The sequence below is a fragment of the Dermacentor silvarum genome, chromosome 6 (genome assembly GCF_013339745.2).
Source record: "Dermacentor silvarum isolate Dsil-2018 chromosome 6, BIME_Dsil_1.4, whole genome shotgun sequence".
NCBI classification, from domain to species: domain Eukaryota; kingdom Metazoa; phylum Arthropoda; class Arachnida; order Ixodida; family Ixodidae; genus Dermacentor; species Dermacentor silvarum.
In genome coordinates this window covers 101,994,102-102,020,815 of record NC_051159.1, presented here as the reverse complement: position 1 = coordinate 102,020,815, position 26,714 = coordinate 101,994,102, and the positions used below count along the sequence as shown (strand labels likewise).

General features: G+C 48.5%; 1 protein-coding gene across 1 annotated transcript; it reads left to right on the top strand.

Annotated features, from left to right (window-relative positions):
* Positions 1-1,842: 1,842 nt before the first annotated feature.
* LOC119455785 (alpha-tocopherol transfer protein-like) lies at positions 1,843-24,381 on the top strand. Its single transcript, XM_037717248.2, has 5 exons — positions 1,843-2,063; positions 7,470-7,709; positions 18,081-18,274; positions 21,973-22,083; positions 24,110-24,381. The coding sequence occupies exons 1-5, from the start codon at positions 1,907-1,909 to the stop codon at positions 24,341-24,343; spliced, it is 936 nt and encodes a 311-aa protein (XP_037573176.1). The 5' UTR covers positions 1,843-1,906; the 3' UTR covers positions 24,344-24,381.
* The last annotated feature ends 2,333 nt before the right edge of the window (positions 24,382-26,714 follow it).

Sequence of the window (26,714 nt, the reverse complement as noted above, 5' to 3'; positions counted from 1 at the left end):
GGCCGGAGAAACATGAAAACTGGTGTAAATAGCTACCCAAGAGTGCTAACCATGCAAAACTAAATTCACACTTAGAAGAACCGTCATGACAGCATGAACGTACTCAGATATTTCATTTAAAGTAACGCATTTCGAATCCGCTGGAGTTAAAAAGAAGGCGAAAGGAGGCAAAAGTGCCCCAAGCACTTTTGGTGGCAATAGAAGAATGCGCTGGATATGTGGCTGTTAAGCCTGGCAACGAACACATAACTGCGTCATTTCGCTTCTCCTAAAAAGTATATATAAGAATGTAAATGTCGTTTACCTAGCAATGGTGCCGCTTTTCGGAGCTACAAGCTTCGTACTTCGACGCAGCAACCCGACGTCGTACTTCGTTTATCCGCCCAATGCCATTCGGAAGCAAAGTCCTTGTAAATAAAGCAATACGCGATTTTAAAACGTTCTTGGCTCCTTACAGCCACTTCAATGGTGGCTGAAAGTATGTGATGAAAATGGTTGTTTATCATCACAGCCGTTCTTACAATGCATGCTTGTGTGGCTTGCAGCATATAGGGATCTAAGCATTATAGACATCGTTATTTTATGGGAAAAGCTATTGTCTGCAGAGCTATGACGGGGGTATGAAACCGCCACGCTATGAAAATAAGCTTTGACAAACGGCATTGGTCCAATATTCTGGATATAGCTCGAAGTGGCATGACTTTCATGAAAAGGGACCTTGATTCAACGAATCCACTCTCCGGCCTGAATCTTATCAGCACTGGAACTTCGCAAGGGATAGACCAAAAACACTTTATTATGAAGGAGTGAGAGGTAAGAAATATTTATGAATTCAAAACGTTATTCCATCTTTCTAGACAGGGATGATTACATAAGACTGAAAGAATATAAGATTCCATGGTTAGTAGCGAAAATAAACGAAAATGAGGCAGGTTGTCAGTGCTGTCAAGGAAAGGAAGAGGAAGAAGTCCGAAAAACGATATTTAAATAGCGACTGAGTAATCATAATAAAGGCGAGAAGGTTGCCAGCTTTCGGAGACTTCTACAAAAGGCCTGTCTTCTTATTCCTCTAAAGCTGTCGGAAGGTCATGCCTCTCAACTTCGTATGATGGGCTGTCACAAAATGAGCACTTTAGAGTTTGTCGTGTGTCATATCTATAACAAACATTGGCACTGTCCGCTATTCCAATTTGGAATGAACGGGAATTCGTAAAAGCAACACCCATTCGCTGGTTTCACAATAAGGCATGTTCACGTCATGCAAGACCGGGTAAGGATTGCCAATTCACATATGGGTCTACTTTCGTCTAGGCGCCGGGTAGTGAACTACAAATTACACTTTCGAACGTGAAGCACGGCGAAGAGCTCTAGGGTATCACACGCTGTTTATGCTGGACCACGAATTTCAAGTTTTTTCGACCTCTCCACGTGCGGCGCAGGCAGCTTTTCCAGCACTTTCATTGACGATGATGTCGCAGTGCCGTCCGCGGCAACAGTTAATACAGTACGTTCTGGCCTTTGTCAACCGCATGATGGTAAGGTTCAAAATAACTGACACTGTGGCTATCACAAAGTGTCAAACAGGAAAGCAACATAAAGAGAACAAATAACAAATGATAAAATAATAAGACATCCACTATGTAACCATCTTTTTTTCATTTTGTGTTCTATTCGGCCGTTATATTCGCATGAAGGGGCCACAGGTGCAGTCCTACACATCACTGTCAGAAAAAAGGCGCAATCTCCTACGTATTGGGTAAACGACAAAAGTGGCATGATGTCGCATTCCGGATATTACAACGTTGGAGCTTTGTTTGTGCGCGCGTGTGTGGTAGACGCGTACCTGTACAACTGTTGTTGAACTTGTGGCTTCACTGCCTGGAAGTAACTTGTTCAAGCGTCAGCTATGTTGGGTGTCTACAAAAAAGTATCCGTAAGTGAAGAATTTGATACCTCCGAGGGGGCACTTCCATTCAGCCTGCAACACATCGCTGAAAAAGAGCTTGGAGAAACTCCTTCAAGGAGGAAGGATGCTATACAGAAACTACTGCAGATCCTGTCAGGTGAGGTATTTGAGAAACTTTATAGCCCTTCTGTGCTGTTATAAGAATTTCATTACGACTTACGCAGATGGGGAGAAATGCTGGGCCCGCGAGAGCATTCGTATGCTTAAGTGGCTCGTAAGGACAGTCACCAGCAAATTACAAATGTTCTTTCGAAATAAATCTCTTTTTTTGCGGAATTTAGCGAAACTGCGTCACTCTTTCCTCCTAAGTGCCACGTGATCGGGGCCTGCGCTGGTATCACCGAGAACTGTGGCGTTCAGGGGTCCTGTCGAGTGCTAAAGCCAGTTTCTGCGGCGAGATCTTCGTAGATAGTTACTTAAACTGACAAAAAAAAACGCCGCTGCTGCCGTGTGGGCCGCCTCAATGTGGAGTCAACCCACAGGTTTAGGAGCCCAATTCACGATGGGTGGCATGTACTGCGTGAGAACTGCCTTGCAGTTTTCTTTGACTCGATGGGCAGTCGTGCCTTGAAATGTTCATCTTGGCCAGCTTGCTGAAGCCTCCTCGGCAACTGTAAATGTGTTGAATAAATAACAATAATTTTTTCCTTTCTTGAAAGGGTATTTTACCCCCTTCGACGTGATTTGGCGATTTATCGGAACTTCACTAATTGATCGACGAATTCGACATCTCACCAGAATGTGTATCTAAATGCACACTCTTGCCTTACAAATTATGAACGTGACAAGCTACTACTTAACTGTTTTACGGGAACTGTTTAGTTCCGCAGGCAAACCTCGAAACGCCCCTTCTCTCCCCAGTTAGTAACTTTGGTACTATCTGGTTGTTCCCTTATTCGCACTGAAATTTTGTAACCACGCTGTAGAGTGTATACATGTACTCAATTTGTAGAAAGTTTTACTCAACATACCAACCAGATCTCTTAGTGCACGGAATTTTCCCCCCCTTCACTTTAACCTCAAGGTGGACTGCCCTAAGGCGTAGTTGCAAAAATATAGGCATATAAATTATTGTACATCCTTGAATTGCGCAGGAACTCTAGTAAAGCTGCGTATTGATAACCTTTTGTAAAACACGTGCTTCTACACAGGTTGTTTAAGCGAACACTTAAAAAAAGTTTAAAGGTTGGCTGTGGCAGATAGCACAATTCTAGTTCATGAACTGGTCTACTCGAAGAGGTGGACATTACTTGCCCAAGAAATTGAAATACAGAATAGAATAATGAACAAACATTCACGAATGAAGTTTTTCACTCACTACCTTATATATTGCAATTTACAAATTCTAGCCGTGGAGTTCACAAGGCGGATGCTCTTGGAACGAATTCTCAGGATGACACCAGTTTCGAGATAGTAATTCGTGAACTTGGTGGCGAAATGCATTGGCGCTCCAGTTACGTTCTCAAGAAAACGTCGTTTTATGCATTAAAGCACAAATGTAACTGGAATGCCAACGCATTGCTTCCGCAAGTTTGGGAACTAATATCTCGAAACATGCGTCTTCCTGAGAATTCGTTCCAAGAAGATCCGCTTTGCGAAATCCACGCCTAGAATTTGTAAGTTGCAACATGGGCTCTAAGGTAATTAGTTAAAACCTTAATTAGTGAATTTTGGTTAATTAGTCTATTGTGCATTTCAATTTTATTGCACAGGCGTACAACGTGTCCGGGAATACCACACGAATAGCAGATCGCCCGATTGTCCGCTGTGCGCCAGGGATTAATTCGGTCGATGGACTGGAGGTGGTGGTGGCGTGGAGGTAAAAACAGGGCTAGGCATCGGAGGCGGAGCCCGGAACGTCGGTGGGCGTGGTTGTGCGACTGGCGTCGGCGTAAGTCAGTGGGGCGGTGAGTTGAGGTGCCCGCTCCAGAGGAAGGACCTCGGACACTTGTTCTTCTATAACGTGTCGTAGGGTCGGACTAAGGGACGAACTGGACTCCGGCGGGTTGGAGATAAGGGAGAGCTGGCGAGCAACTTCTTCCCGGACGAAAGCCTTGATCTGCGAGAGGAGGTTGCAATCGTGAACAGGAGAGGTCAAGCCGGACAACGATTCCTGATGGGTAACAGGACGGCGGGTGAGGAGGCGTTGACGGCGGAGCTCGTCATAGCTTTGGCAGAGTTCAATCACTTGGGCAACAGTAGAGGGGCTCTTTGAAATGAGCATCTGAAACGCGTCCTCGTCGATGCCCTTCAGTATATGCTTGATTTTAGTGCCCTCAGTCATTGATGCATCGACGCGTTTGCAGAGGGCGATGACATCTTCGATGTAGCTCGTGAAGGTCTCACCAGGCTGCTGAGAGCGCGACTGCAGACGCTGTTCGGCACTGAAGCTTTTGAACAGCAGGGCGGCCGAAGACCTCGCTGAACTTTGTCTTGAACACAGTCCAGCTTGGGACTTCGCGTTCGTGGTTGCGAAACCACAAGTGGGCAATTCCGGTGAGGTAAAAAGGGACGGTGGTCAATTTCGTGGTGTCATCCCATTTGTTATTAAGACTGACGCGTTCGTATGATGATAGCCAGTCATCAACGTCGTGGTCATCAGCACCGCTAAAGATGGGAGGGTCCCGCTGACGGAGTGTGCCGGGGCATACAGAGGACTGGGGAGCAGGTTGTGGTAAGCTCGTGGCGCTTGCGGAGGTCATGATGGCAGGGAGGATCCGGCTGCGCAATTCCAGGATTACAGGAGACCCAGCACCTCCACCAATTATGACAAGGAAGTCTAGCATGGCTGTGGACGACACGAAGGACGCCGACAGGAAGACACAGCAGCGTAGGCTTAGCCAGGCGCACCAGGAACAGCGTCGAGCCCGAGCCCACTACAGTAGCGCTGGCGATCCGGCTGCGGAGCTCTACACGACGCACTTATTCCTTACACAAGTAATGTCCGCCTCGTTGAGTAGACCAGCTCACGAACTAGAATTGTGCTATCTGCCACAGGCAACCTTTAAAAATGTTTGAAAGTGTTCGCTGAAACAACCGGTATATCATCCAAGTGAGTTCGGGTACAGTGCACTAGAAGGCTTTGTGGTGGGCTCAGAGGAGGGCGCGGGCGGAAGCGTTGCATGTTGCCCGTGGAAAGGGGGTGCGGCAAGACGTTCCTCCTGAAGCTTCGTTCCTTGATACGGCGGCTGCCGAGCGGGCGACGTTACTTTTACCATTTCTCTTCGAAGTGAGCTGCCGGTTTCTGCATTTCTGACCGGGCAATTATTTCTAGGATAAAAAGTGCGATTCTCCAGACCACTGCAGACACTCGGGAAAGATTCTACGTCGTTCCCGCGATGATGTTGAATGTCTGTCCAGTTTCGTTCTTACAATCATTATGCTTCCGCGGAAAGTTTATTTTCCCTATGTCACTGCCACACCCTAATCATACGCAAAGGGTTGGCCCGTTACCTTCGTCAAGCCCTCTGCTCTAACCGCATCTGGTTTGATTGTTAAACTCCCGTGGTACGTTACGCTGCTGCAGGAAAGTAAACTTTCCAAGCGCTCGCATAGACTCGGAGGTCAATTTGCTCAGTAATTACGGATATGCAGTCTCAAATGGCTTGTCTACGGCACACCTGCATTTTCGCTTTTACAAGACCGCTTCCTTACAATGTAAAGCATAAGAGTAAATTAGCCAAAACAAACAAATATTTTTCAGAGAATGTATAAACACTGCATTTGCAGAAATACATACAACACATTGGTCAGGCGCATCTTTAAAAAATGTAGCAGAACAGCATGCAGAAACTAAACAGCATCCCAAACGACCACTCCCCCCCACCGCTCCATGTGGCAAATTTAGCTTAGGGCTCATCTTGCGGAGTTTCATTGTGTGCTCCTTCCCTCGCTTCTCTGCATTAACTCTTCACACAAAAATCTGCAGCCGAGTAGTTAGGTAGAAACTGACCACCTTCGTTGTTAGTTCAGCCCCGTGTTCACTGCAACCAGGTTCGGCAGAATCGTGGGGATGGCGCCTTCCGATAGCAGGGGCCTTCCGCGAGAAGTGCTTATTTCCTTTCTATCGATTACATGCACATAGTCTATGATTATAAGAGTGCCCAAACTGCCATTCACCAAGATTTAAAGATATGCAAATGCGACGTAGCTGGACAGAACCAAGATAATATTAGTTGCCGTCTCTCGGAGATGCTCAGATAATTTTTTTGCTTTCCGCCTAGTCGCATAACTATTCTTAATTAACCAACTTCAAGTAATGCAGTTATATGAAAAGTGTCAATGATAAAACTGTAGATCAACATGATACAGGTTTTTGTTATTCAATACGGGCTACATAAAAGTGTTTTGCTGAGCGTGAAAGACGCCCGCCAATACACGCAAAATTGCCGCGCGACTGGATGCTCGAGGCACTTTGCGTGTATTCGCAGGCTTCTTTCACGCTCGGAAAAACGGATTTATGTAGCATGTATTGAGCAACAGAAAACTGTATCATGTTGACCTACAGTTCTCTCTCTTTGACACTTTTCATCTAATTACAATGTTTGAGAAGTTGACCAATTAATAAGACTAATTATGTAATTAGGCAGAACGCAAGAAATAATCTGAGTATCACCAAGCGACGACAAGCAACATTACCTTGGTTCGGTCCAGCTACATTTCATCTGCATATTTTTAAATCTTGGTGCATGATAGTTGGAACGCCCTGTATATCGCTGCTCGAAATGTAGCTCGCCAGGCTGCGCATCTGTCATCCTTTATCTGCGCGGTGCAAGTTCCGTTCCCGCTGCTTTCTTCGTTCTTCGTCTCGCGGAACATTGAATAAGGATGTCTTCGGTGCGTCTTTCACGCGCCGCTACCCCGTATGTACGGCACTCGGGCGCGAGACAATAGTTGCGGCGACGGTTAGGCATTGTCGCCTACCCGGGACACACGTCTGTAACGTTGGCGACACGCAGAGACAGGCACTACACGGAAATGAAGCCGGCAGTAAGCAACAAGTCGCAGCCAACCGACTGCCAAAGCAGCATAAAACAAAGAACCACCCGCACGTGAGACAGCGAAACGGGCGTGCGGACTGGCGAGTTCAGGAGGAAGTTGCTGCAGCGCCTCTAGCGGGTGCATTGGCAGGCGGCAGCGGCCGCGTCAGAGGAGAGCGTAGAAAAGATGGGCGAGTGAGCCCACTAGAAGAGCTTCTACAACACTGTAGTTCAGGCAAGCAATTATCAAAATTGACATACAGTCATGCACTACACCTCACAAAAGATGAAGTGTTGGAAAACACTTGAGTCGTAGTGACCTTTGGTTTATGAGCACAAGATATTATAGCTATAGTGAGAACATTGCTCTTAACCGTATATTTCGAAACTTAACTTTTTTGCCGACCCCGTTATTGCAAAAGTATTCTAAAATGTGCCTACATCTCAGTAAATCTCCACTCAATCGGAGAGTCGTTAGGCGTAACTTTCTGCCGCCCTCATGTGAGAAATCTCGTTTTACACAGATGAACCGGAGCTCAACTCTAGGAAAGACGACGAGTTCCTCCTGCGTTTTCTTCGCGTGAGGAAGTACAATGTAGATGCTGCCATGCAGACTATTCGGAATTACTACAAGATTCGCACTGCTTGTGGCCCCATCTACTCCGACTTTTTGCCGTCAAAGGTACCTTCGGCAGCACGAACATTGTGCATGGTGATGCCAGAAAAAGACGTCCATGGTCGCCCGATTGTTTTCATGAACATAGGTAAGTAGCTTTTTCACATTGCCCGTATGCGTGAGAAGAGCAGGACAGGAGGTGCTAGCATATTTTGTGCTTGCGAGGAAGCAGAATGATGGACATTTGGGTTGCTTTTCTATTTCTCTGTGTGTGTGCTTTATATAAAAATCACCACCCTGCCCTGCGAGCCACATAGGTTAAGACATAATCATCTTAACCTGCTCTAGCAGGCAATTCGCATTAGAAAGAACTGCCTTAAGGCAGTTCTTTGAATGAATACAGCCTGTCATGCTTGAAGCAAAGGCGCGCACATGGATCATGGACTTAAGCGTCGTGTGCATCTCACTCAACGAAGTGCTCCCAAATACCACGCAGGGTCGTCTGCATCAGCAGGCGTTTGGTGAGTTGCGACACCACGTACCCGAGCACACGAGGGTTGGACCCTCCCGCGTCTAACGTGCGTGGTTTAGCAGTGTCCGGGGAAAAGGGGATTCCTGGGGGTTGAGCCAATGCCGGGTGTTTGGACCTTTACGGCCCCTCGGCAGAGGCAACACACCCCTTTGGCCACTGCTTCACGTAGACGGCATCCGTGGGCTGACCCACCCGGGGGAAATCGGTAGTTGCCTTTTCCTGTCTCTCTCTCCAATCTTCATCCTTTTCTCCCGCCTTTTCATCTTTCCTGTCTTCTTTTTACTTCTGAATTTCCGGGCGGCAAGGCTTAACCGTGTGTAATGTATCCAGTCTTGGGTATGTACATTAGGTTATAGTGGCGGTGCATAGCGGGCGTCTGCAGATTTCTCGTAACCTGTAGCGTCTCCTTGTTGGGCTCGGTGGTGGGTGGCTGCCACCGCTGCCGAATTTCGCAACAATATTGTCACGTAGTAGTGACGATGAAGCAAACAGTCGTAAAACTGGGGATGACGAAACTGATTCTTTATTGGGCGAACCTGTGCCCACAAAAGCAAGTTACACTTGAAGCACAACGATAGCGGCGAACACAGTCGGCGATCGTCGGAATCTGATCAGCGGCGAAACGCGTCGGCTTTTATACCTGAGTCATCGAAGGTTCCAGATTAATCCCTGATGCCCGAGTGTCTTCCAGAAAGTTCTAGATAATTCGCATCGGTCACACAATCAGATAACATAAGCGTCTGTGAAAACAGGCAACGGAAAGAAGCATCGATAACGTTCTAGAAACCTCCGACACAGGCGCGTCCTGCGCCGAGCGATAACGTTTAACATTTGTTAGCCGGTGGAAAGCGGCCACCGGTGAAAGATAAATATGTATACGTGTCAATACCCTCCCCTTAAAAAGCATCGTCCCGATGCTACAAGCACGAAAGCGAAAACAAAACAATGCGTTATAAACAACAAAAAAACAATAACAAAGTAACACAGTACCTAATGTCGTCAGCGGGCGTAGAAAGGTTTAAGACGCACCACATGGATGACTTCAGGTCGTGCCCGGCGCCGCTGTGATTGCGAAATGCCGTCTGGCACGACCTCATAGTCCAGTGCGCCAATACGTCGGATTATCTTATATGGCCCGAAATAGCGACGCAACAGTTTCTCGCTAAGTCCTCGTCGGCGTATCGGAGTCCAGACCCAAACACGGTCGCCGGGCTGGTACTCGACGTTGCGTCGTCGAAGATTGTAGTGTCGGCTGTCGGTCCTCTGCTGGTTCTTGATGCGCAAGCGGGCGAGCTGTCGACCTTCTTCGGCACGCTGCAAATAGGTGGCAACGTCGAGATTTTCTTCGTCGGTGACGTCCGGTAGCATGGCGTCAAGCGTCGTTGCCGGGTTCCTTCCGTACACCAGGTTGAACGGCGCCATGTGCGTCGTTTCTTGCATGGTCGTGTTGTATGCGAAGGTCACGTACGGAAGGATGGCATCCCACGTCTTGTGTTCGACGTCGACGTACATTGCCAGCATGTCGGCGATGGTCTTATTTAGGCGCTCGGTGAGGCCATTCGTCTGCGGGTGGTAGGCGGTGGTGCGGCGATGGCTTGTCTGGCTGTATCGCAGGATGGCTTGAGTTAGTTCAGCCGTGAATGCCGTACCTCTGTCGGTGATGAGGACTTCTGGGGCACCGTGACGCAGGAGGATGTTCTCAACGAAAAATCGGGCTACCTCGGCGGCACTGCCTTTGGGCAAGGCTTTTGTTTCGGCGTAGCGGGTGAGGTAGTCCGTAGCTACGACGATCCATTTATTCCCGGACGTCGACGTCGGAAAAGGCCCCAGTAAGTCCATCCCGATCTGCTGGAACGGTCGGCGAGGTGGCTCGATCGGCTGTAGAAGTCCGGCTGGCCTTGTCGGCGGTGTTTTGCGTCGCTGACAGTCTCGGCATGTCCTTACGTAATGGGCGACGTCGGCAGAGAGGCGAGGCCAGTAGTATTTTTCTTGTATCCTCGCGAGCGTGCGGGAAAAGCCGAGGTGTCCAGCCGTTGGGTCGTCATGGAGAGCTTGCAGAACCTCTGGACGCAATGCTGAGGGTACCACGAGGAGGTAGTTGGCTCGGAGAGGCGAGAAGTTCTTCTTTAGAAGAATGTCGTTTTGCAAGAAAAACGACGCCAATCCTCGCCTGAACACCTTCGGCACAATGACGGTCTTGCCTTCCAGGTAGTCTACAAGGCTCCTTAGTTCCGGGTCGGCTCGCTGTTGTTCGGCGAATTCGTCGGCACTGATGGGTCCCAAGAAAGTGTCGTCATCCGGGTCGTCCTGAGGCGGCGGTTCGACGGGGGCGCGAGACAAGCAGTCGGCGTCAGAGTGTTTTCGCCCGGACTTGTAAACGACGGTGATGTCGAATGCTTGAAGTCTCAGACTCCATCGTGCGAGGCGACCTGAAGGATCCTTCAAGTTAGCTAGCCAACACAAGGCGTGGTGGTCGCTCACGACTTTAAAGGGCCTGCCATAGAGGTAGGGGCGAAACTTTGATGTAGCCCAGATGATGGCGAGGCACTCCTTTTCTGTTGTGGAATAATTTGATTCCGCCTTCGATAGCGACCGGCTAGCGTAACTTACAACCCTTTCTAGTCCGTCAGTCCTCTGCACAAGAACGGCGCCGAGTCCTACGCTGCTTGCGTCGGTGTGGACTTCAGTATCGGCGTTTTCGTCGAAATGCGCAAGTATTGGCGGCGATTGCAGGCGTCGCTTCAGTTCTTCAAATGCTTCGATTTGCGGCGTCTCCCACTTGAACTCGACGTCGGCCTTCGTGAGATACGTCAGTGGCTCAGCGATCCGTGAAAAATTCTTGACGAAGCGCCTGTAATAGGCGCACAGTCCAAGAAATCTACGCACTCCCTTCTTGTCAGCGGGCGGAGGAAAGTTGGAGATGGCCGCAGTTTTCTGAGGGTCGGGGCGCACTCCAGACTTGTTAATTACGTGGCCCAAGAACAAGAGCTCCTCATATGCGAAGCGGCACTTCTCTGGCTTTAACGTGAGTCCGGAGGTTTTGATTGCTTGAAGAACTGTTTCAAGGCGCCGCAGGTGTTCTTCGAAGCTTGAGGCAAACACAACGACGTCGTCCAAATAGACAAGGCAAGTCTGCCACTTCAAGCCTGCCAGTACTGTATCCATGACGCGTTGGAAAGTCGCAGGTGCCGAGCAAAGACCAAACGGCATGACCTTGAACTGGAACAGTCCGTCTGGTGTTATAAAGGCAGTCTTCTCCCGGTCCCTCTCGTCGACTTCAATTTGCCAGTAGCCGGTTTTGAGGTCCATCGACGAAAAATACTTTGCGTTGTAGAGTCGATCCAACGCGTCGTCAATCCGTGGGAGGGGGTATACGTCCTTCTTCGTGATCTTGTTGAGGCGACGATAATCGACGCAGAAACGTAGGGTTCCATCCTTCTTCTTCACTAACACCACGGGGGACGCCCACGGACTCTTGGACGGCTGGATGATGTCGTCGCGTAGCATTTCGTCGACTTGGTGCCTTATGGCTTCACGTTCGCGCGCCGAAACTCGGTACGGGCTCTGACGGAGTGGGCGGACATTTTCGTCGGTGATGATGCGGTGCTTGGCGACAGGGGTTTGTCGAACTTTTGACGACGACGAGAAGCAGTCCTTGTATTGCAGGAGCAGAGCTTTTAGTTGTTCTTTCTTATGCCTGGGAAGGTTCTGATTGACGTCGAAAGAAGGCTCAGGTATTATAGTCGTCGTTGCAGGTGCACTGGAATCCGTGAAGGCGAAAGCACTGCTGGCTTGTACTATTTCGTCGATGTAGGCGACCGTGGTGCCTTTGTTAATGTGCTTGTATTCAGGGCTGAAGTTCGTGAGCATCACCCTTGCTTTCCCTGCACGTAGCTCAGCTATGCCTCTAGCGACGCAAATTTCACGGTCGAGCAGTAGGTGATGATCGCCCTCGATGATGCCCTCCATGTCTGCAGGCACTTCGGTACCGACGGAAATCATTACGCTGGAGCGAGGCGGAATGGTGACTTGTTCTTCAAGCACATTCAAGGCATGGTAACTTATGCTTGTATCCGGTGGTAGCGCGTTGTGCGTTGAAAGCGTTATCGACCTGGATCTTAAGTCGATGACTGCACCGTATTGGTTTAGAAAGTCCATGCCTAGGATGACATCCCTGGAGCAGTGCTGCAGGATTACGAAGCTCGCCGGGTAAGTGCGGTTGTTTACCGTGACTCGGGCTGTGCAGATTCCAGCCGGCGTTATTAGGTGGCCTCCAGCTGTCCGGATATCAGATCCTTGCCAGGCCGTCTTCACCTTCTTTAACTTGGCGGCGAACGCGCCACTGAAGACGGAATAGTCGGCTCCAGTGTCGACGAGAGCGGTGACGTTATGACCGTCGATGAGCACGTCTAAGTCGGTAGACCGTCGTCTAGCATTACGGTTAAGTCGTGGCGTCGGATCACGGCTGCGTCGGCTTGCTCCGCTGCTGCTACGTCGCGTCGGCCGGTCTTCTTGCGGCGGCGAAGTGCTGTCAAGGCTGTTGCTAGGCGGCGTGCTGGTATCTCGTCGTAATGATTCGCGAATCGTCGTCGTCGTCGGCGGAGGATCTTCGGCATTGCGTCGTACAGCAACCGCACCTCCATCGGTTGCTGCCTTTAGTTTCCCCGGTAAGGGCTGGGAGATCGGCCCCGGGTGGGACCGGTGTACTGATGACGATGCGGCGAGATGTAGCGGCCTGGTGACGGCGAGCGTGAGGGTCGTCGGGGTTGCCACTGGGCTCCGGCGAGGTAGTCGGCAATGTCGCGCGGTCGTTCACCCCGCACTGGACGCGGCGCGTTGACGGCGAACCCTCGTAGGCCCATCTCGCGGTATGGGCATCGGCGGTAGACATGGCCGGCTTCCCCGCAGTGATAGCAGAGCGGGCGGTGGTCGGGGGCGCGCCAAATGTCCGTCTTCCTCTGGTAGCTGCGCTGGGCGACGGGCGGGCGTGCTGGCGGCGGCGGTGGTGGACGTCGGAACTGCGGCGTTACGGGGCCCTGGCGCGAGCGCGGAGGGGGGCCTTGACGACGGGCGACGGCGGCGTAGGTCAGCGCTTCCGGCTCGGGTTGCGGCGATTCGGGAAGTCCTAGCGATTGCTGGATTTCCTCCCGCACGATATCGCCGATGGAAGCAACTTGAGGCTGCGACGACGGTAGCAACTTCTGCAGCTCTTCGCGTACTATCGCCCTGATGGTGTCTCGTAGGTCGTCGGAAAGTCCTTGGACTTCGACGTAGTGTGGCGTCGAACGGCGATTGTATTGCCGGTTGCGCATGTCCAGTGCTTTCTCGATCGTCGTAGCCTCCGAGAGAAAGTCTTGGACTGTTGTTGGTGGATTCCGTACCAGTCCGGCGAATAGCTCCTGCTTAACTCCCCGCATGAGCAAGCGAACTTTCTTGTCTTCGGGCATAGCTGGATCGGCGTGCCGGAACAATCGAGTCATTTCTTCAGTGTACATACCGATGCTCTCATTCGGGAGCTGTACACGGTTTTCCAGCAAGGCTGCAGCTCTTTCTTTACGGACGACGCTCGTGAAGGTGTCCAGGAAGGCGGCTCGGAAGAGGTCCCAGGTTGTTAGTGAACGTTCCCTATTCTCGAACCAGGTTCTGGCGCCGTCTTCAAGAGAGAAGTAAACATGGCGCAGCTTTTCGTCGCAGTCCCACTTGTTGAACGTAGCGACCCGGTCGTATGCCTCCAGCCAGCTTTCGGCGTCTTCACATGGCGAACCGCGGAAAGTCGGCGGCTCCCTGGATTGTTGCATCACGACCGCAGATGTTGGTACAGGGGCTGTCATGGTAGCTGCTGCCGAGGTCATGACTTTTGCCCTCTTGGTCTTCTCAGGTAGGGGTTCGTACTCCGGTGGCAGGTTCAGTAGCCTGCGACTAGCTCGCTGGTCGGGGTAGGCGTCGACGTCTTCTAGACGGTGTGGGCTTGGCTCACGGCTGGACGGGGGGGTCCGGTACAAGGACATAAAAGCACCTCCACCAGATGTCACGTAGTAGTGACGATGAAGCAAACAGTCGTAAAACTGGGGATGACGAAACTGATTCTTTATTGGGCGAACCTGTGCCCACAAAAGCAAGTTACACTTGAAGCACAACGATAGCGGCGAACACAGTCGGCGATCGTCGGAATCTGATCAGCGGCGAAACGCGTCGGCTTTTATACCTGAGTCATCGAAGGTTCCAGATTAATCCCTGATGCCCGAGTGTCTTCCAGAAAGTTCTAGATAATTCGCATCGGTCACACAATCAGATAACATAAGCGTCTGTGAAAACAGGCAACGGAAAGAAGCATCGATAACGTTCTAGAAACCTCCGACACAGGCGCGTCCTGCGCCGAGCGATAACGTTTAACATTTGTTAGCCGGTGGAAAGCGGCCACCGGTGAAAGATAAAGATGTATACGTGTCAATATTATGGCAGAAGCGTTCCCCCGACTCAAAGATCGCCCTCTGAAAAGCGGTCGCACGGATGCAATGTTTCAATTTACCCTCCAAACAGAGCTAGACACCTTCCCAAAGTACCATGTCCTTCATAGTGAAGGCAACACGAGCGTAAGAAAACTCTCACCCTTCCTTGTATATAAATGCCTCGTAAACACAATCGGACGTAACTACAAAGCAACAAAGGTGGCTAGCAGAGACTTTCTCCTCGAACTGACAAAAAAAGACCAAGTTGAAAAGCTCGCTCAACTCACCAGTATCGGTGACATTATTGTAACAATCTCTGCACATCGCTCCCTAAATAGAAGCAGATGATTAATGTCAGAAGAAGATTTGCTGAATCTCAGTGACGAAGAGCTCCTTGAAGGATTCCAAGAGCAAAACGTAATCAAGGTACAACGAATCACACTTCGGCGAAACGACCGAGAGATCATCACAAAACACGTAATACTAACATTTGGAACCAGTACTGTGCACACTTCACTCGACGCAGGATACTTAAACATCAAAGTCCGACCATGCATACCGAACCCGAGGCGGTGCTTCAAGTGCCAGAGGTTCGGACATGCATCAGAATCATGCAGAGGCAAAGAAACATGCGCGGAGTGTAGTGCCAACGACCTTCCCCCTGACAATAGCAATGCTCCACCAGCACTTTGTGTCAATTGCAAGCGACATCATCCAGCCTACTCACGGAGCTGCCCTTGCTGGAAAAAAGAAAAAAAAAAAGAAATAATCGCAATCACCGTAAAAGAAAAAAAATCATTTTATGAATCGAGGAAAAGGCTAGGCCTAGTGGCGATGGCCTAGCGGTAGAGCATCCCCCTCGTATGCGGGAGGTACCGAGTTCAAATCCCGGTGCCACCGGGAACCCACCGGTTTTTCTCATGGGTAGAGATGTCCCCTGGCCTGGTGCTCGGCTGTCGTGGGGGTCCACATCTCGAAAGAGGGCCCAATAGAGATTTCAGCTGTTGTCTCTGGGCGCCTCTTGTCCAACCACAGACGGCCTTGTAGACGAGCATCCGCCGCGGATGTGGGAGGCAAGTGCTGCCGCCGGGTACCTACCGGTAAAATAGGTACAAGCGCGCTCCCGGCCTGGTGCTCGGCCATTATGGGACCTGAATGCTTGGAAAGGGGTGTTTGACTTCAACCCGAAGGTGCCCCCACCTCAATAGGTGCTTGGGGCGCCACTTGGGAAATGACCGCCATGGCGGTCCAGACACCACTTTTTTTCCGTGCTCACGTTGGTTTCGACGGGAATTCAGGGCGCAGGCTCCTTTCCCAAGCGTATCACCCCTGAAGGAAGCCGAACGCCAGGCCGGGGTACGCTTGTACCCTTTTGAACCAGTGGGTGCCCGGCGGCGGTGGGAATCGAACCCACAGCCTCCCGCAGCCGAGGCGGGCGTTCTACCACTACTTCCATACCTACTTCTACCACTACGTTCTACCATGACTAAAGCTTTCAACTTAAGGTCTTTTAGGTGTAGCTAAAGGGACTCCTGAGGACTCATGACATGAATGTCATGACATCCGTGTCATGCAGGTAATCAAAGAGCCGCCTACGTCTTGGTGCTCCCATGGTCGCTCCGTTAACTTGGTAGGCTCCCCGCACACTGCTTCACGTAACATCGATTCCCACAGGGTGTGGGATCTGCTGGCCTTTTTCCTTCACTTTTGTTTTCGTTAATTTGTAATATATTTATTTCAATTAGGAATCACAAATTATTTTTCATATGATGTCGTGACTGTATTCGGCACGGCTGCCTTGTTTTGCCATCGATGTGAAAAAAAAAAGCGTGGGAATTCTCACACCAAACAAATAACATTGGTAACCTTCTCAAAAATCAAGTGTGCTGCTTATACAGGTGCAATTTTTAAATGTATTTTGTGAGAATTTTTTTTACACATTTAGGGTATAGCTTTTGCATATGGGCGGCCATTAAACGCCTATATACGTTACATAAATAAATATGTTTTGAGCGCTTTGTGCATTGCTCCTTGTTTTATCCGTATATAATGATTATCATCCCAGATATCCTTCGCTGGTATATATGCGACCTCGACTATTGAAGTTGTTTGGTCTGCTGCCGTGTGTTCAATATATACAGGGTGTTTCAGCGAACACTTTCAAAAATTCTCAAAGGTTGCGCGTGGCAGATAGCACAATTCTAGTTCATGAGCTGGTCTACTAGAAGAGGCGGACATTACTTGCACAGGAAATTGAAATGCATAATCGAATAATTAACAGAAATTTACTAATTAAGTTTTTAACTAATTACCCGATGGCCCATATTGTAGTTTACAAATTGTAACCGTGGAGTTTGCAAGGCGGATCCATATATATATATATATATATATATATATATATATTGTAGTGGGGAATATGCATGCAGGCACTATGGGCGCTACCATCGCTTCGGCGCGAGACTGACTGGGAGATTACCACTGCCGTTGAAAAGAAAAGTGTACAACCATTGCATTCTACCAGTGCTAACATATGGGGCAGAAACTTGGAGGTTAACAAAGAATCTCGAGAACAAGTTAAGGACCGCACAAAGAGCGATGGAACCAAAAATGTTAGGCCTAACGTTAAGACTGAGGAAGAGAGCAGTGTGGATCAGAGAGCATATGGGGATAGCCGATATTCTAGTTGACATTAGGAGGAAAAAAATGGAGCTGTGCAGGTCATGTTATGTGTAGGATGGATAAGCGGTGGACCATTAGAGTTACAGAAGGGATACCAAGAGAAGGAAAGTGCAGTCGAGGACCGCAGAAAACTAAGTTGGGTGATGAAGTTAGGAAATTTGCAGGCGCAAGTTGAAATCAGCTAGCGCATGGAGATCGCAGAGAGATGCCTTCGTCCTGCAGTGGACATAAATATAGGCTGATGATGATGAAGGTGTATTAAGGTGGATGAAGGAGGATTATTGTGCATTAGGGTGGATTGAGGTGCGGAAGGGTGGATTAAGATCATAAAGTGGATTAGGTGGATTAGGCTTGATTAAATTCGAATATGGTGGATGGAGCAGAATTAAGTGGATTACGGACGATTAAAGTGGATTAAGGTCGATTAGTGTGGATTAAAGAGTATTAGTGTCGATTGCGGTGGATTAAGGCCGATTAAGGAAGATTAAGGTGGATTACAGTAGGCTTTACAAGGCTTTCGCCTTCGCGTCTCTTAGGAAATAGCTAAGGACACCTGGGATTTTTTAATTTGTGAGATTCCAATATATGCTTTAGCTGCTCACTGTTTTGCTGCGTTTTATTAGTTTCTGGGTCATTGTTACTTCTACTAACCCCTCCATAGCAGTGATTTGCTAATAGGCACTGATCTGATTTACTACTTCAGCCATGTATTCTAGCCGCATAAGGTAACCATTTATCACTGCTTACTAGTCTGTCAGTTTCTGTATTGGTGGCCAATACCTGAAATTGTTTGTTTTGGTCGCTTGAATGTACCTTCTAGCATTTCTTTTGTCTCGTTTCATTACTTCTTGCATTTCAGCACAGTGGATACCCTCCGAGCTGCCTTTCTCAGAATATCAGAAGGCCTGGACAATCTGCATGGAATACATAGCGTCTGACCCAGTGGCCCAGGTTTTAGGAGTTGTACTTCTGTTAGACTTCAACGAGTATACCATAGACAAGATACTTTGCGTCAGGATCGGCCTATTGAAGAAAGCTGTGGAATATCTTCAGGTAACGAAGCCTAATTCGATTAGCTGCGCGGTTTCTCTACAAGGCCGACCTACCTGATAGGGCTGATTAGCTTTATTATCAAATTAGGTGAAAATTGTGGAGTTCACACAAAAAATTCGCAAAGCAAGCATCTACGATTACTGTCCAAGTATGCGAATAGTGAAAACATTCATTATGAGACGTGGACGGCAGCTCGGATGCCATCCTCGACGGCACATCCCTTCCCTTGTTACATATTCTGCAACTCTAATAGTCCACTGGCTTTTTGCTCTACGCATTACATGGCCTGTCCAGCTCCATTTCTTTCTCCTAATGTCAACTACAATATCGCCTATCCTCGTTTGCTCTCTGATCACCACCGCTCAATCCCTGTTTTCTAACGCTATGCCAAACATATTTCGGTCCATCGCTCTTGGCGTGGTCCTTAACATGTTCTCGTGTTCCTTTGCTAACCTCCAAGTTTCTGCTTCATAAGTTGGCACCGGTAGAATGCAATGATTGTGCACTGGTTTTGAATGACAGTTGTAAGCTCCCAGTCAGGAATTGGTAATGCCTGCCGTATGCACTCCAACCCTTCTTTATTAGAGCGAAGCTTTCTTTGCCTCTTGATTCGACTATCCCACTGCTGCTACTGCCTGGCACACCGCATCGGGAGGCGGTTGGGAGCGTGTGTATACATGGCAGAGAGGAAAGGCGACGCGAGAAACTCGTTTGGACCTTGAACCACGTCGAATGTGCACAATGCCCTCTGCAGTTCCGTGGGCGTTCATTTCAATTTTTATATCAATTATGCTCTTGACAGCTGTAATTATCCGTGACCCCTCTCAAAAGGATTGCAGAAATTGCAGCGCTTACCTTTCTACTAACGTGCAAGTCCAGAGGAAAGCCAGATACACTGGCAGAGAGCATGTGAGAGAGGAGGCAGAGAATGAGTAGAACCGACGCAGTCGTGAAACGAGTGAATGACCGCCTTGACACTCTTCGCTCGCAGTTGTTATATAAAGAGAGAGGGGCGGGGGATAGAGAAGAGGTGACTTGAAGGAAACGCAACTACTATAGACTAGAGCACTGCACGGGCTCGGGCTTACCCGAAAGCCCGGGCCCGGCCCGGCCCGTGGGCCGGGCCGGGCCGGGTAGAGCGTTTTTTCACGGGTTCGGGCCGGGCTCGGGCACGGCGTGTGCTTTTTGACCCGGGCCCGGGCCGGGCTCGGGTTTTTTGACACGGGCCTGGGCCGGGCTCGGGCTTTCTGGTGGTGCGCATGTAACGTGCAGCGAGTTATTCTCGGGCCTCTCAACTCTGAAAAACATGTATTTTTCTGTCTTGGACCGGGTTCGGGCCGGTTTCGAGCCGGGCTCGGGCCGGGCTCGGACCTAAGGTAAAGGGGAGGCGGGCCGGGCCGGGCGGGTAACGTAGAATATTTCCGGGCCCGGGCCGGGCCCGGGTCTCGCCATAAAAGTTTTGATCGGGCTCGGGCGGGCCGCCCAATGTAAAAACGGGCCCGGGCCGGGCTCGGGCTGCAAAAATCGGCCCGTGCAGTGCTCTACTATAGACACGACAGCGCTTTCGTGCAAAGGCGATAAATTTGAGTTTATGGTACCGTACGGTACCTGCGTTACTGCTATTTCATAAAAATAAAGATAATGCAAATTTGTCAAGCGGACAGCTTAGGAAGGGCGTGCAGAAGCGCAGCCGTGCAGATTAAAACGCACCCTAGGGCCTAAGCGACACTACGGAAGTGGTCGCACGTCAAATCAACACTCCTGTGCCCGCCTGGGTAACTTTGCGGCTATGGCATTGCTCGCGGTCGCAGGTTCAATCCCGAACCGCGGCAGCTGCATTTCCACAGGGGCGAAAAAAAAAACACACTCGTGCACTTAAATTTAGGGACACGTTAACGAACACCCCGGTGTCAAAATTAATCCTGAGTCTGCCAGTAGGGCGTGCCTCATAATTGGATTGTGGTTTTGGAACGTACAGCCCCATAATTCAATTAAAGGTCATTATTTTTGCAGGATGCGATGTACCATGTGATTCAATGAATATGATTGACCCTCTCAGAGGTTATGAAGTATTGCGTGCAACCACGCTTCAAGCAAACACCCCCTACTGTGTGTACTGTGTACCATGCGCGACACACAGCAGTGGTGCACGCAGGATAACGTTTAACATCAATTCACTGCTCTCCTGTGGGACAAAACGTTGAAGAAATTAAACATTTGCCGTAACATCACTGCTAATTAACGTCAACCAAAACACACACCACAGAAAGCTTCGCTCACATCAATTCCCACAGTGCGTGGGATCGGCATAATTGTTCCTCGGTAAAAGTCCTTCTCACGACCATGGTCCCCGGTGATCAAGTGACCTAGATAAACGTACTCCTGCACAGACTCTCGAGGCTGACTGGCGTTCATGAATTCTTGTTCTTTAATCATGCTTGAGCATCTCCTCACGCCATATCATCATACGCACCAACATTCCCCTGTCCATGCCTTACACCTGGGTCAGCTTGGCTGTAACACCGGAAGACCTGCTCGAGACTCTGTGGCTCTTCGTGGTGCTCCATGTCCACCACATCCCGGGGGCGATTGCACCCTTCACTAATCCGCTACCGTTGAGCGCGATCTCCGCAAGCGGGGACAGTTGGTCAGGCAATAACGTGTTCTTCCTTCTGTCTTCATGCTTCCTTCAGGGCACTGTGACCATTATTGCGATAGCAATCATATGGACACTTCAACCGGATTTATGCCGTCGCCGTCGCCGTCATCGTCGCCGTCGTCATCGCCGTCGCCGTGAGGTTCCGCATAGATAAAATCTTCGCCGCGCGCCGTATGCCCGAGCGGAAGCGTGCGGGGACGCACTCTATCACGGAGAGCGAACGCACTCAATCTCCCACGCGCAAGCAAGGAATCGGGAAGCGAGCGCCGGAGGGAGCGGGGGGGGGGGGGGGGCGCACTTCTACTCTGCCAACAACCACGGTCGTCGCTCGCCCGCACCGTCTCTTATCTCTACACGGCTCTGACCTTTGTATGGGCTGTGCATTCGCCGCGCAGTTTCCGTTGAATCGATAGACCGCACGTACCTTCGCCCGCTGCGGCGTATGCGCTTGCTGCCAGCGTTTTGGCAGTCGTTGTCTGCAGTCATTCAGTGTGATCTATTCATGTTTGTTTGTGCGCGCTCACACCACGCTTGTTCATTCAGTTAGTAATAGTCGGGCCACATTTTCCAACGCACGCTACACATGTAATGCTGCCCGGATCGGCAGTGCCGCGCTACAGGTGTGTCCCTTCGCACGCGCTGCCCACGGGAAGCGCTTCTCATCAACACCACCGTTTCACACGCGCCTTCTCGTGGTCATCGAGTCTCTCTTCATGTCGGTCTACTTACGCCGCAGCACACCTGCTTACTTAATCAGCTCATGTTTACTACAATTCATATCGCTAACAAAGCCGCTCACCTTACTTCGTATGACATTGCTGTGTTGCTATCGCATTCATTGTTTCGCCCTTGGGGCGAAACTGTGACGTTTTTGTTGTATAAGCGCTATATGCTGACATGTTTAACTCATCTAGTGATCGGTACCTAAATACGAATTATATAACGCAAGACATGATTATGCACGCGTCTGCAGTTAAAAGTGTATCATCTTGTGTTTATAAGCACATATAAGAAATCATAAAGCATTCTATCGTTCCAGGACTGCATGCCCATGCGGCTGAAAGCGATGCACATAGTGAACCAGTCGTACGCATTTGACATGCTTTATATGCTAGTAAGACCCGTCATGAAGTCAAAGCTTATTGAGAGGGTAAGTGGAACTTTCATTGCGCGCCTGTAGTTTCTCCACATTATTATTCAAGCAAGTCAATGAAGCGCATTAATTCAGTGACAATAATGCATTTGTGTAACGGCAATGTTTATTCTGGTAATGAACACCGCGAGAAAAAGCACGGGAATGAATAGCAGACACGGCGAAGCGCTGAGTTCCCACAGATTATTTTATTGCCTCCCTCTGTGTATTACCAGTATGAATAACCAACTAGCCCATTCAGCCACCTTGACGATGTTTACTACACTGTTACAGTATGAAAGGGTGTTTTATTTTAATAACATTGTACGGATAAAAACTGGGCGTTTGTATTGTGCCCGCGTTCGTAACGCGGGCCTACCAGCAAAAGTAGTGCAGAAGTGTGGGAGGGTAAATTGTGATGCAAGTGACACAATAGGCGTATTCGCAAATGTTACGATGCGATAGCAATAAGGCACGCTACCGGAGGAGTGGCGGTGGTTGCGCATGTGCGTGGCGGGCGCGTTGAATCACGCAATGCTCTACCCCAAGCTTCTCGCCATCAATGTGGTTGTAATACAGAGAGAGAGAGAGAACTTTGGCTCACTTGCGTGCATAGTTATATAGCGGTGGATAAGATAGATGTGAATGAATTGCCACAAAAACAATGAGGAATATAACCGAGCAAGGGTTGAAGATTAATTAACGTTCAATAGCCCGGAAAAAGGGCATGATTTCATGACCACCAGTCAGCCTGTAGAGTTTGTGCAGGAGTATGTTTATCTAGGCCAATTACTTACAGGGGACCCTGATCATGAGAAGGAAATTTCCAGAGCTATAAAATGGGTTGTATTGCATACGGCAGGCTTTATCAAATTCTAAATGGGAGCTTACCACTGTCGTTGAAACAAATTGTGTAATCATTGCATTCTACCGGTGTTAACATAAGGGTCAGAAACTGTAAGGTTAAGAAAAAGCTCGAGAACAAGTGAAGGACCATAAAAGGAGCGATGGAACGCAAAATGTTTGGTCTAACGTTAAGGGAGAGGAAGAGAGCGGTGTGGATCCGAGAACAAACTGGGATAACCGATATTCTAATGGACATTAGGAGAAAAAAATGGAGCTGGGCAGGCCATGTAATGAGTAGGGTAGAAAACCGGTGGACCATTAGAGCTACAGAATGGCTGCCAAGGGAAATGAAGCGCAGCTGAGGACGTTAGAATTTAGGTGGGGTGATGAATTCAGGAAATATGTAGGCGCATTTTGAATGAAATTTTGAAACTAGCGCAAGACAGGGGTAATTGGAGATTTCTGGGTGAGGCCTTCGTCATGCCAGTGGGCATAAATATAGGTTGTTGATGATGATGATCAAGGTTGGTGTGCTATAGCTCAAGATGTTTGACGCAGTTATTTTCTCAAGAATGTCAAGGTGCCTCTGACACGAGTTGTTAATTGGGACATTCATAACAACATTTAACGTTTAACGGATAAGAGCACCATGCACTATGCCCAACGAGCAACGCACGGAAGGACTTACATAGGCCACTTATTCTGCTCTGACAGGCTATTCTAATTAGAAAGAACACTTATATTGCCCACGATGAATATTCATGAAAGACTACCATCCTTTGAGCTACGACTCGCACTTGGACCATGAACTAATGCTGCCTGTTTGACACAACTAAAGCACTTTTAGCTCTTTCTTGGAGAAACTGGCCTAAATGAGACAATTTGATAAGTTTAAATGTGGCGTGTTGTTATATGTGCTGTGCATTGTTGCGTATCTGTGACGTGCAATGGACATATCGTTTAATTTCGTCATATCCATATGGAGTGTCACGCTAGGCTCACCACCAGGCAGTCCTATCTACGAATATTTAAAGTGTTCTCTCTGCATAGAAAATCATCCTTACCAAAGTATTCATACTATAGAATCCCCCAGTACTGTGAAAAGAACAGAAATATGCACTAAACTGAGCACAGAAAGTAGTTATTAGAAGGTGCTAAGTACGTGAATAATTTTCTTGTTTCTCTCCTGTGCGAAAAGTTTCATCTCTATGGCAAGAGCTATGACAGACTGCACGAAGAAATTCCGTCCAGTGTGCTGCCAGAAGAATATGGAGGTCAAGGACCCCCACTGGATTACGAGGCCTTTTGGAGGCGCGTAGACGCCGAAGAAGAGCTTTTCGCTGCTAACAATCAGTTCGGCTACACCAGATCGACAGGCGACGACAACTTTCCCACAGACACTGAAATATTCGAGGAACTAACTTTTATGTAATCGGAAACATGCAATAAAACATCCTTTTTTACGTTAAAGGACCGAGGAAAACAATTTTCTCAACCCAGTATCCATGTTTCTGTGTTTCCAGTCCTCAATTTAAACAACTATATGACAGTAGATCAGGGTGCTCGGCTCTGTGGCGTCACATGATGGGTGCACGAGCTGACACAATCACACTTGGGCACCAGCAAGCGCGAGCAACTACACGCTGATTATTTGTCACGGCACGGTTCGTAAACGGAAAGCACACCCACTGGCGTGCCGTCATGAGTACGCGAGTCCAGACGCGAGTCCAGTTAGAAGGTGCAGGTGCCTTTGTTTTGTAACGGCTCAAGTATACGCCAAAGAAAGCACTTTATTTAAAAAAAAGGACTTCGCTCAAGAGGACCGTCAATAGTACCTTTCCATTTTATTTACGCTGATTTTAAATGACTATACACTGAACTCTCTTTAAATGGAAGCTCAAGGTACCAGGGAATCCAGTTACGTTTTTCAGGAGTTCCCTCTGCAAAGAGAATGCACTCAAGTGGGAACACGATGCTCTTCTTGAAAGGAGCAGATGCACAGACGTGTAGCAGATCTGATGATAAGGCTTCGACTTGCACGCAGCCGGCACGAAACATAGTTACACAAAGAAAAAATAGCATAATTTATGAAAAAAAAACACTGCTTTATTTGAAGAAAATACTCTCGAAATGTTGGATAACAGTAACAGTCCAGCGTGAGCAGAGGAACGCTAAGCAAACTCAGAGCACACTGACATTGCCAGCACAAATAAACCAAAGCTATGCACGACTTCAGCAGAGACCGACGATACATGCCACCGAGAAAATCCAGCAAGAGCCGCCTCGGTAGGGTGTCTAATCCTGCGTAAAAACGCAGAGAAATGACGAGAAAAAACCGAAGGGCAGGAAAGCCGCAACACCGACACGTATCGCTATGCCACCGCGATTGACTCCCAGTTTCGTTTACGGTAATATACACATGGTTCAGTTTGCCCGGAGTTGGAAAAAATTTGATACTGCTTAAAGAACTTTTTTTTGCCACTGCCCTAATGTAAAGCCAACTAACCATAACACTGTTGATGCGTATAAGCGGCAAATTAGTTTACTAATTTCTGTTTACCAAAGTTCTACTGTCATCAACAATACTGCATCGGTTACATTTGCGTAACACACGCCTGGTGGTTTTAAGGCTGGCAACAAGTAAACTAAGGTACCGTGCATAGGCATGCTGATCGTGTTTAAACATAAAAAAGATTGCACGCCAACACCTGTAATTCGAGTTAAGAGACCAGAAATTAGCTTTTTTTACCTGTTATTCTGTGTTTTAAGAAACCTAAATGTAAAAAACAAAAAAATAGGAGGGTAGGCCTCGTTAGAGCCGGCTGTTCCAACATATGAGCTAATCAAGCAAGAATAAAAAAAAAGCAATGTGTACTTCTGTACAGTTCATTAGCGCTTAAGCGACGTTTGCGAAACTTGCGCAATTTAATTCCAATCGCAAAAACTGAAGTTACATAGTAATTACAATGTTCGCCACCCAAGTTATTTGCGACAGGTCATTCTCCGCGAAGGCGCGATACAAAGAAACAAATTAACAAAGAAAAAGAAACAAACAAAGAATTCAACAAACTAACGAACAAAAGAGCGAACAAACAGTAGAAAGTAATGGAGCCTATATGAGTAGGTCATCTATACTTGTTACTTAGCCGAAATGTCCAGGCTATCACGAGGGAAAGTTACAGCTGTCATGCATGAAACAACAAAGCAAAGGTTGGCCAAATGCATCTCCTAAAGGAGTGGGAGATGCATTGTGCTTCAATGCATAAAACAGCGTTTTCTTCAAAAAGCTAACTGGAACGCCCATGCATTTCATCGGACACTTTGAAAATTAATATCTCGAAACTGGTTCAGTCCTGAGAATTAATTCCAAGTGGATACGCCTTGCGAACTCAGCGGCTATAATTCGTAGATTGAAAGATGTGTCGTAAAATAATTATTTAAAAAGTTAATTACCGTAATTATGTTATTACTAAATTAGGCCTTTTGAATTCCCATGAAAGTAACGGCCGCCTCATCGAGTAGTTAAGATCAAGGATTATAATTATGCTATCTGCCACAGGCAATTAAACAAAAAAATTGGTGCAGCTAAAATGAAACACCCTGTATATTGTCGCCATCTGGTACACTGGGGCTGGGTACAGCGACAATACAGGTGAGTGCTTTGGGCGGCAAACGAACAAACTCGGCACAAGAGAGCTGACTCTGGACTGCGTCAGGAACGTCTGGTGAAGCGGAGAAGTCAAGTTCAACGACACCGGCCGAGCAGTCAATTACAGCGGAGTGGTCAGTCAAGAAATCGAGTC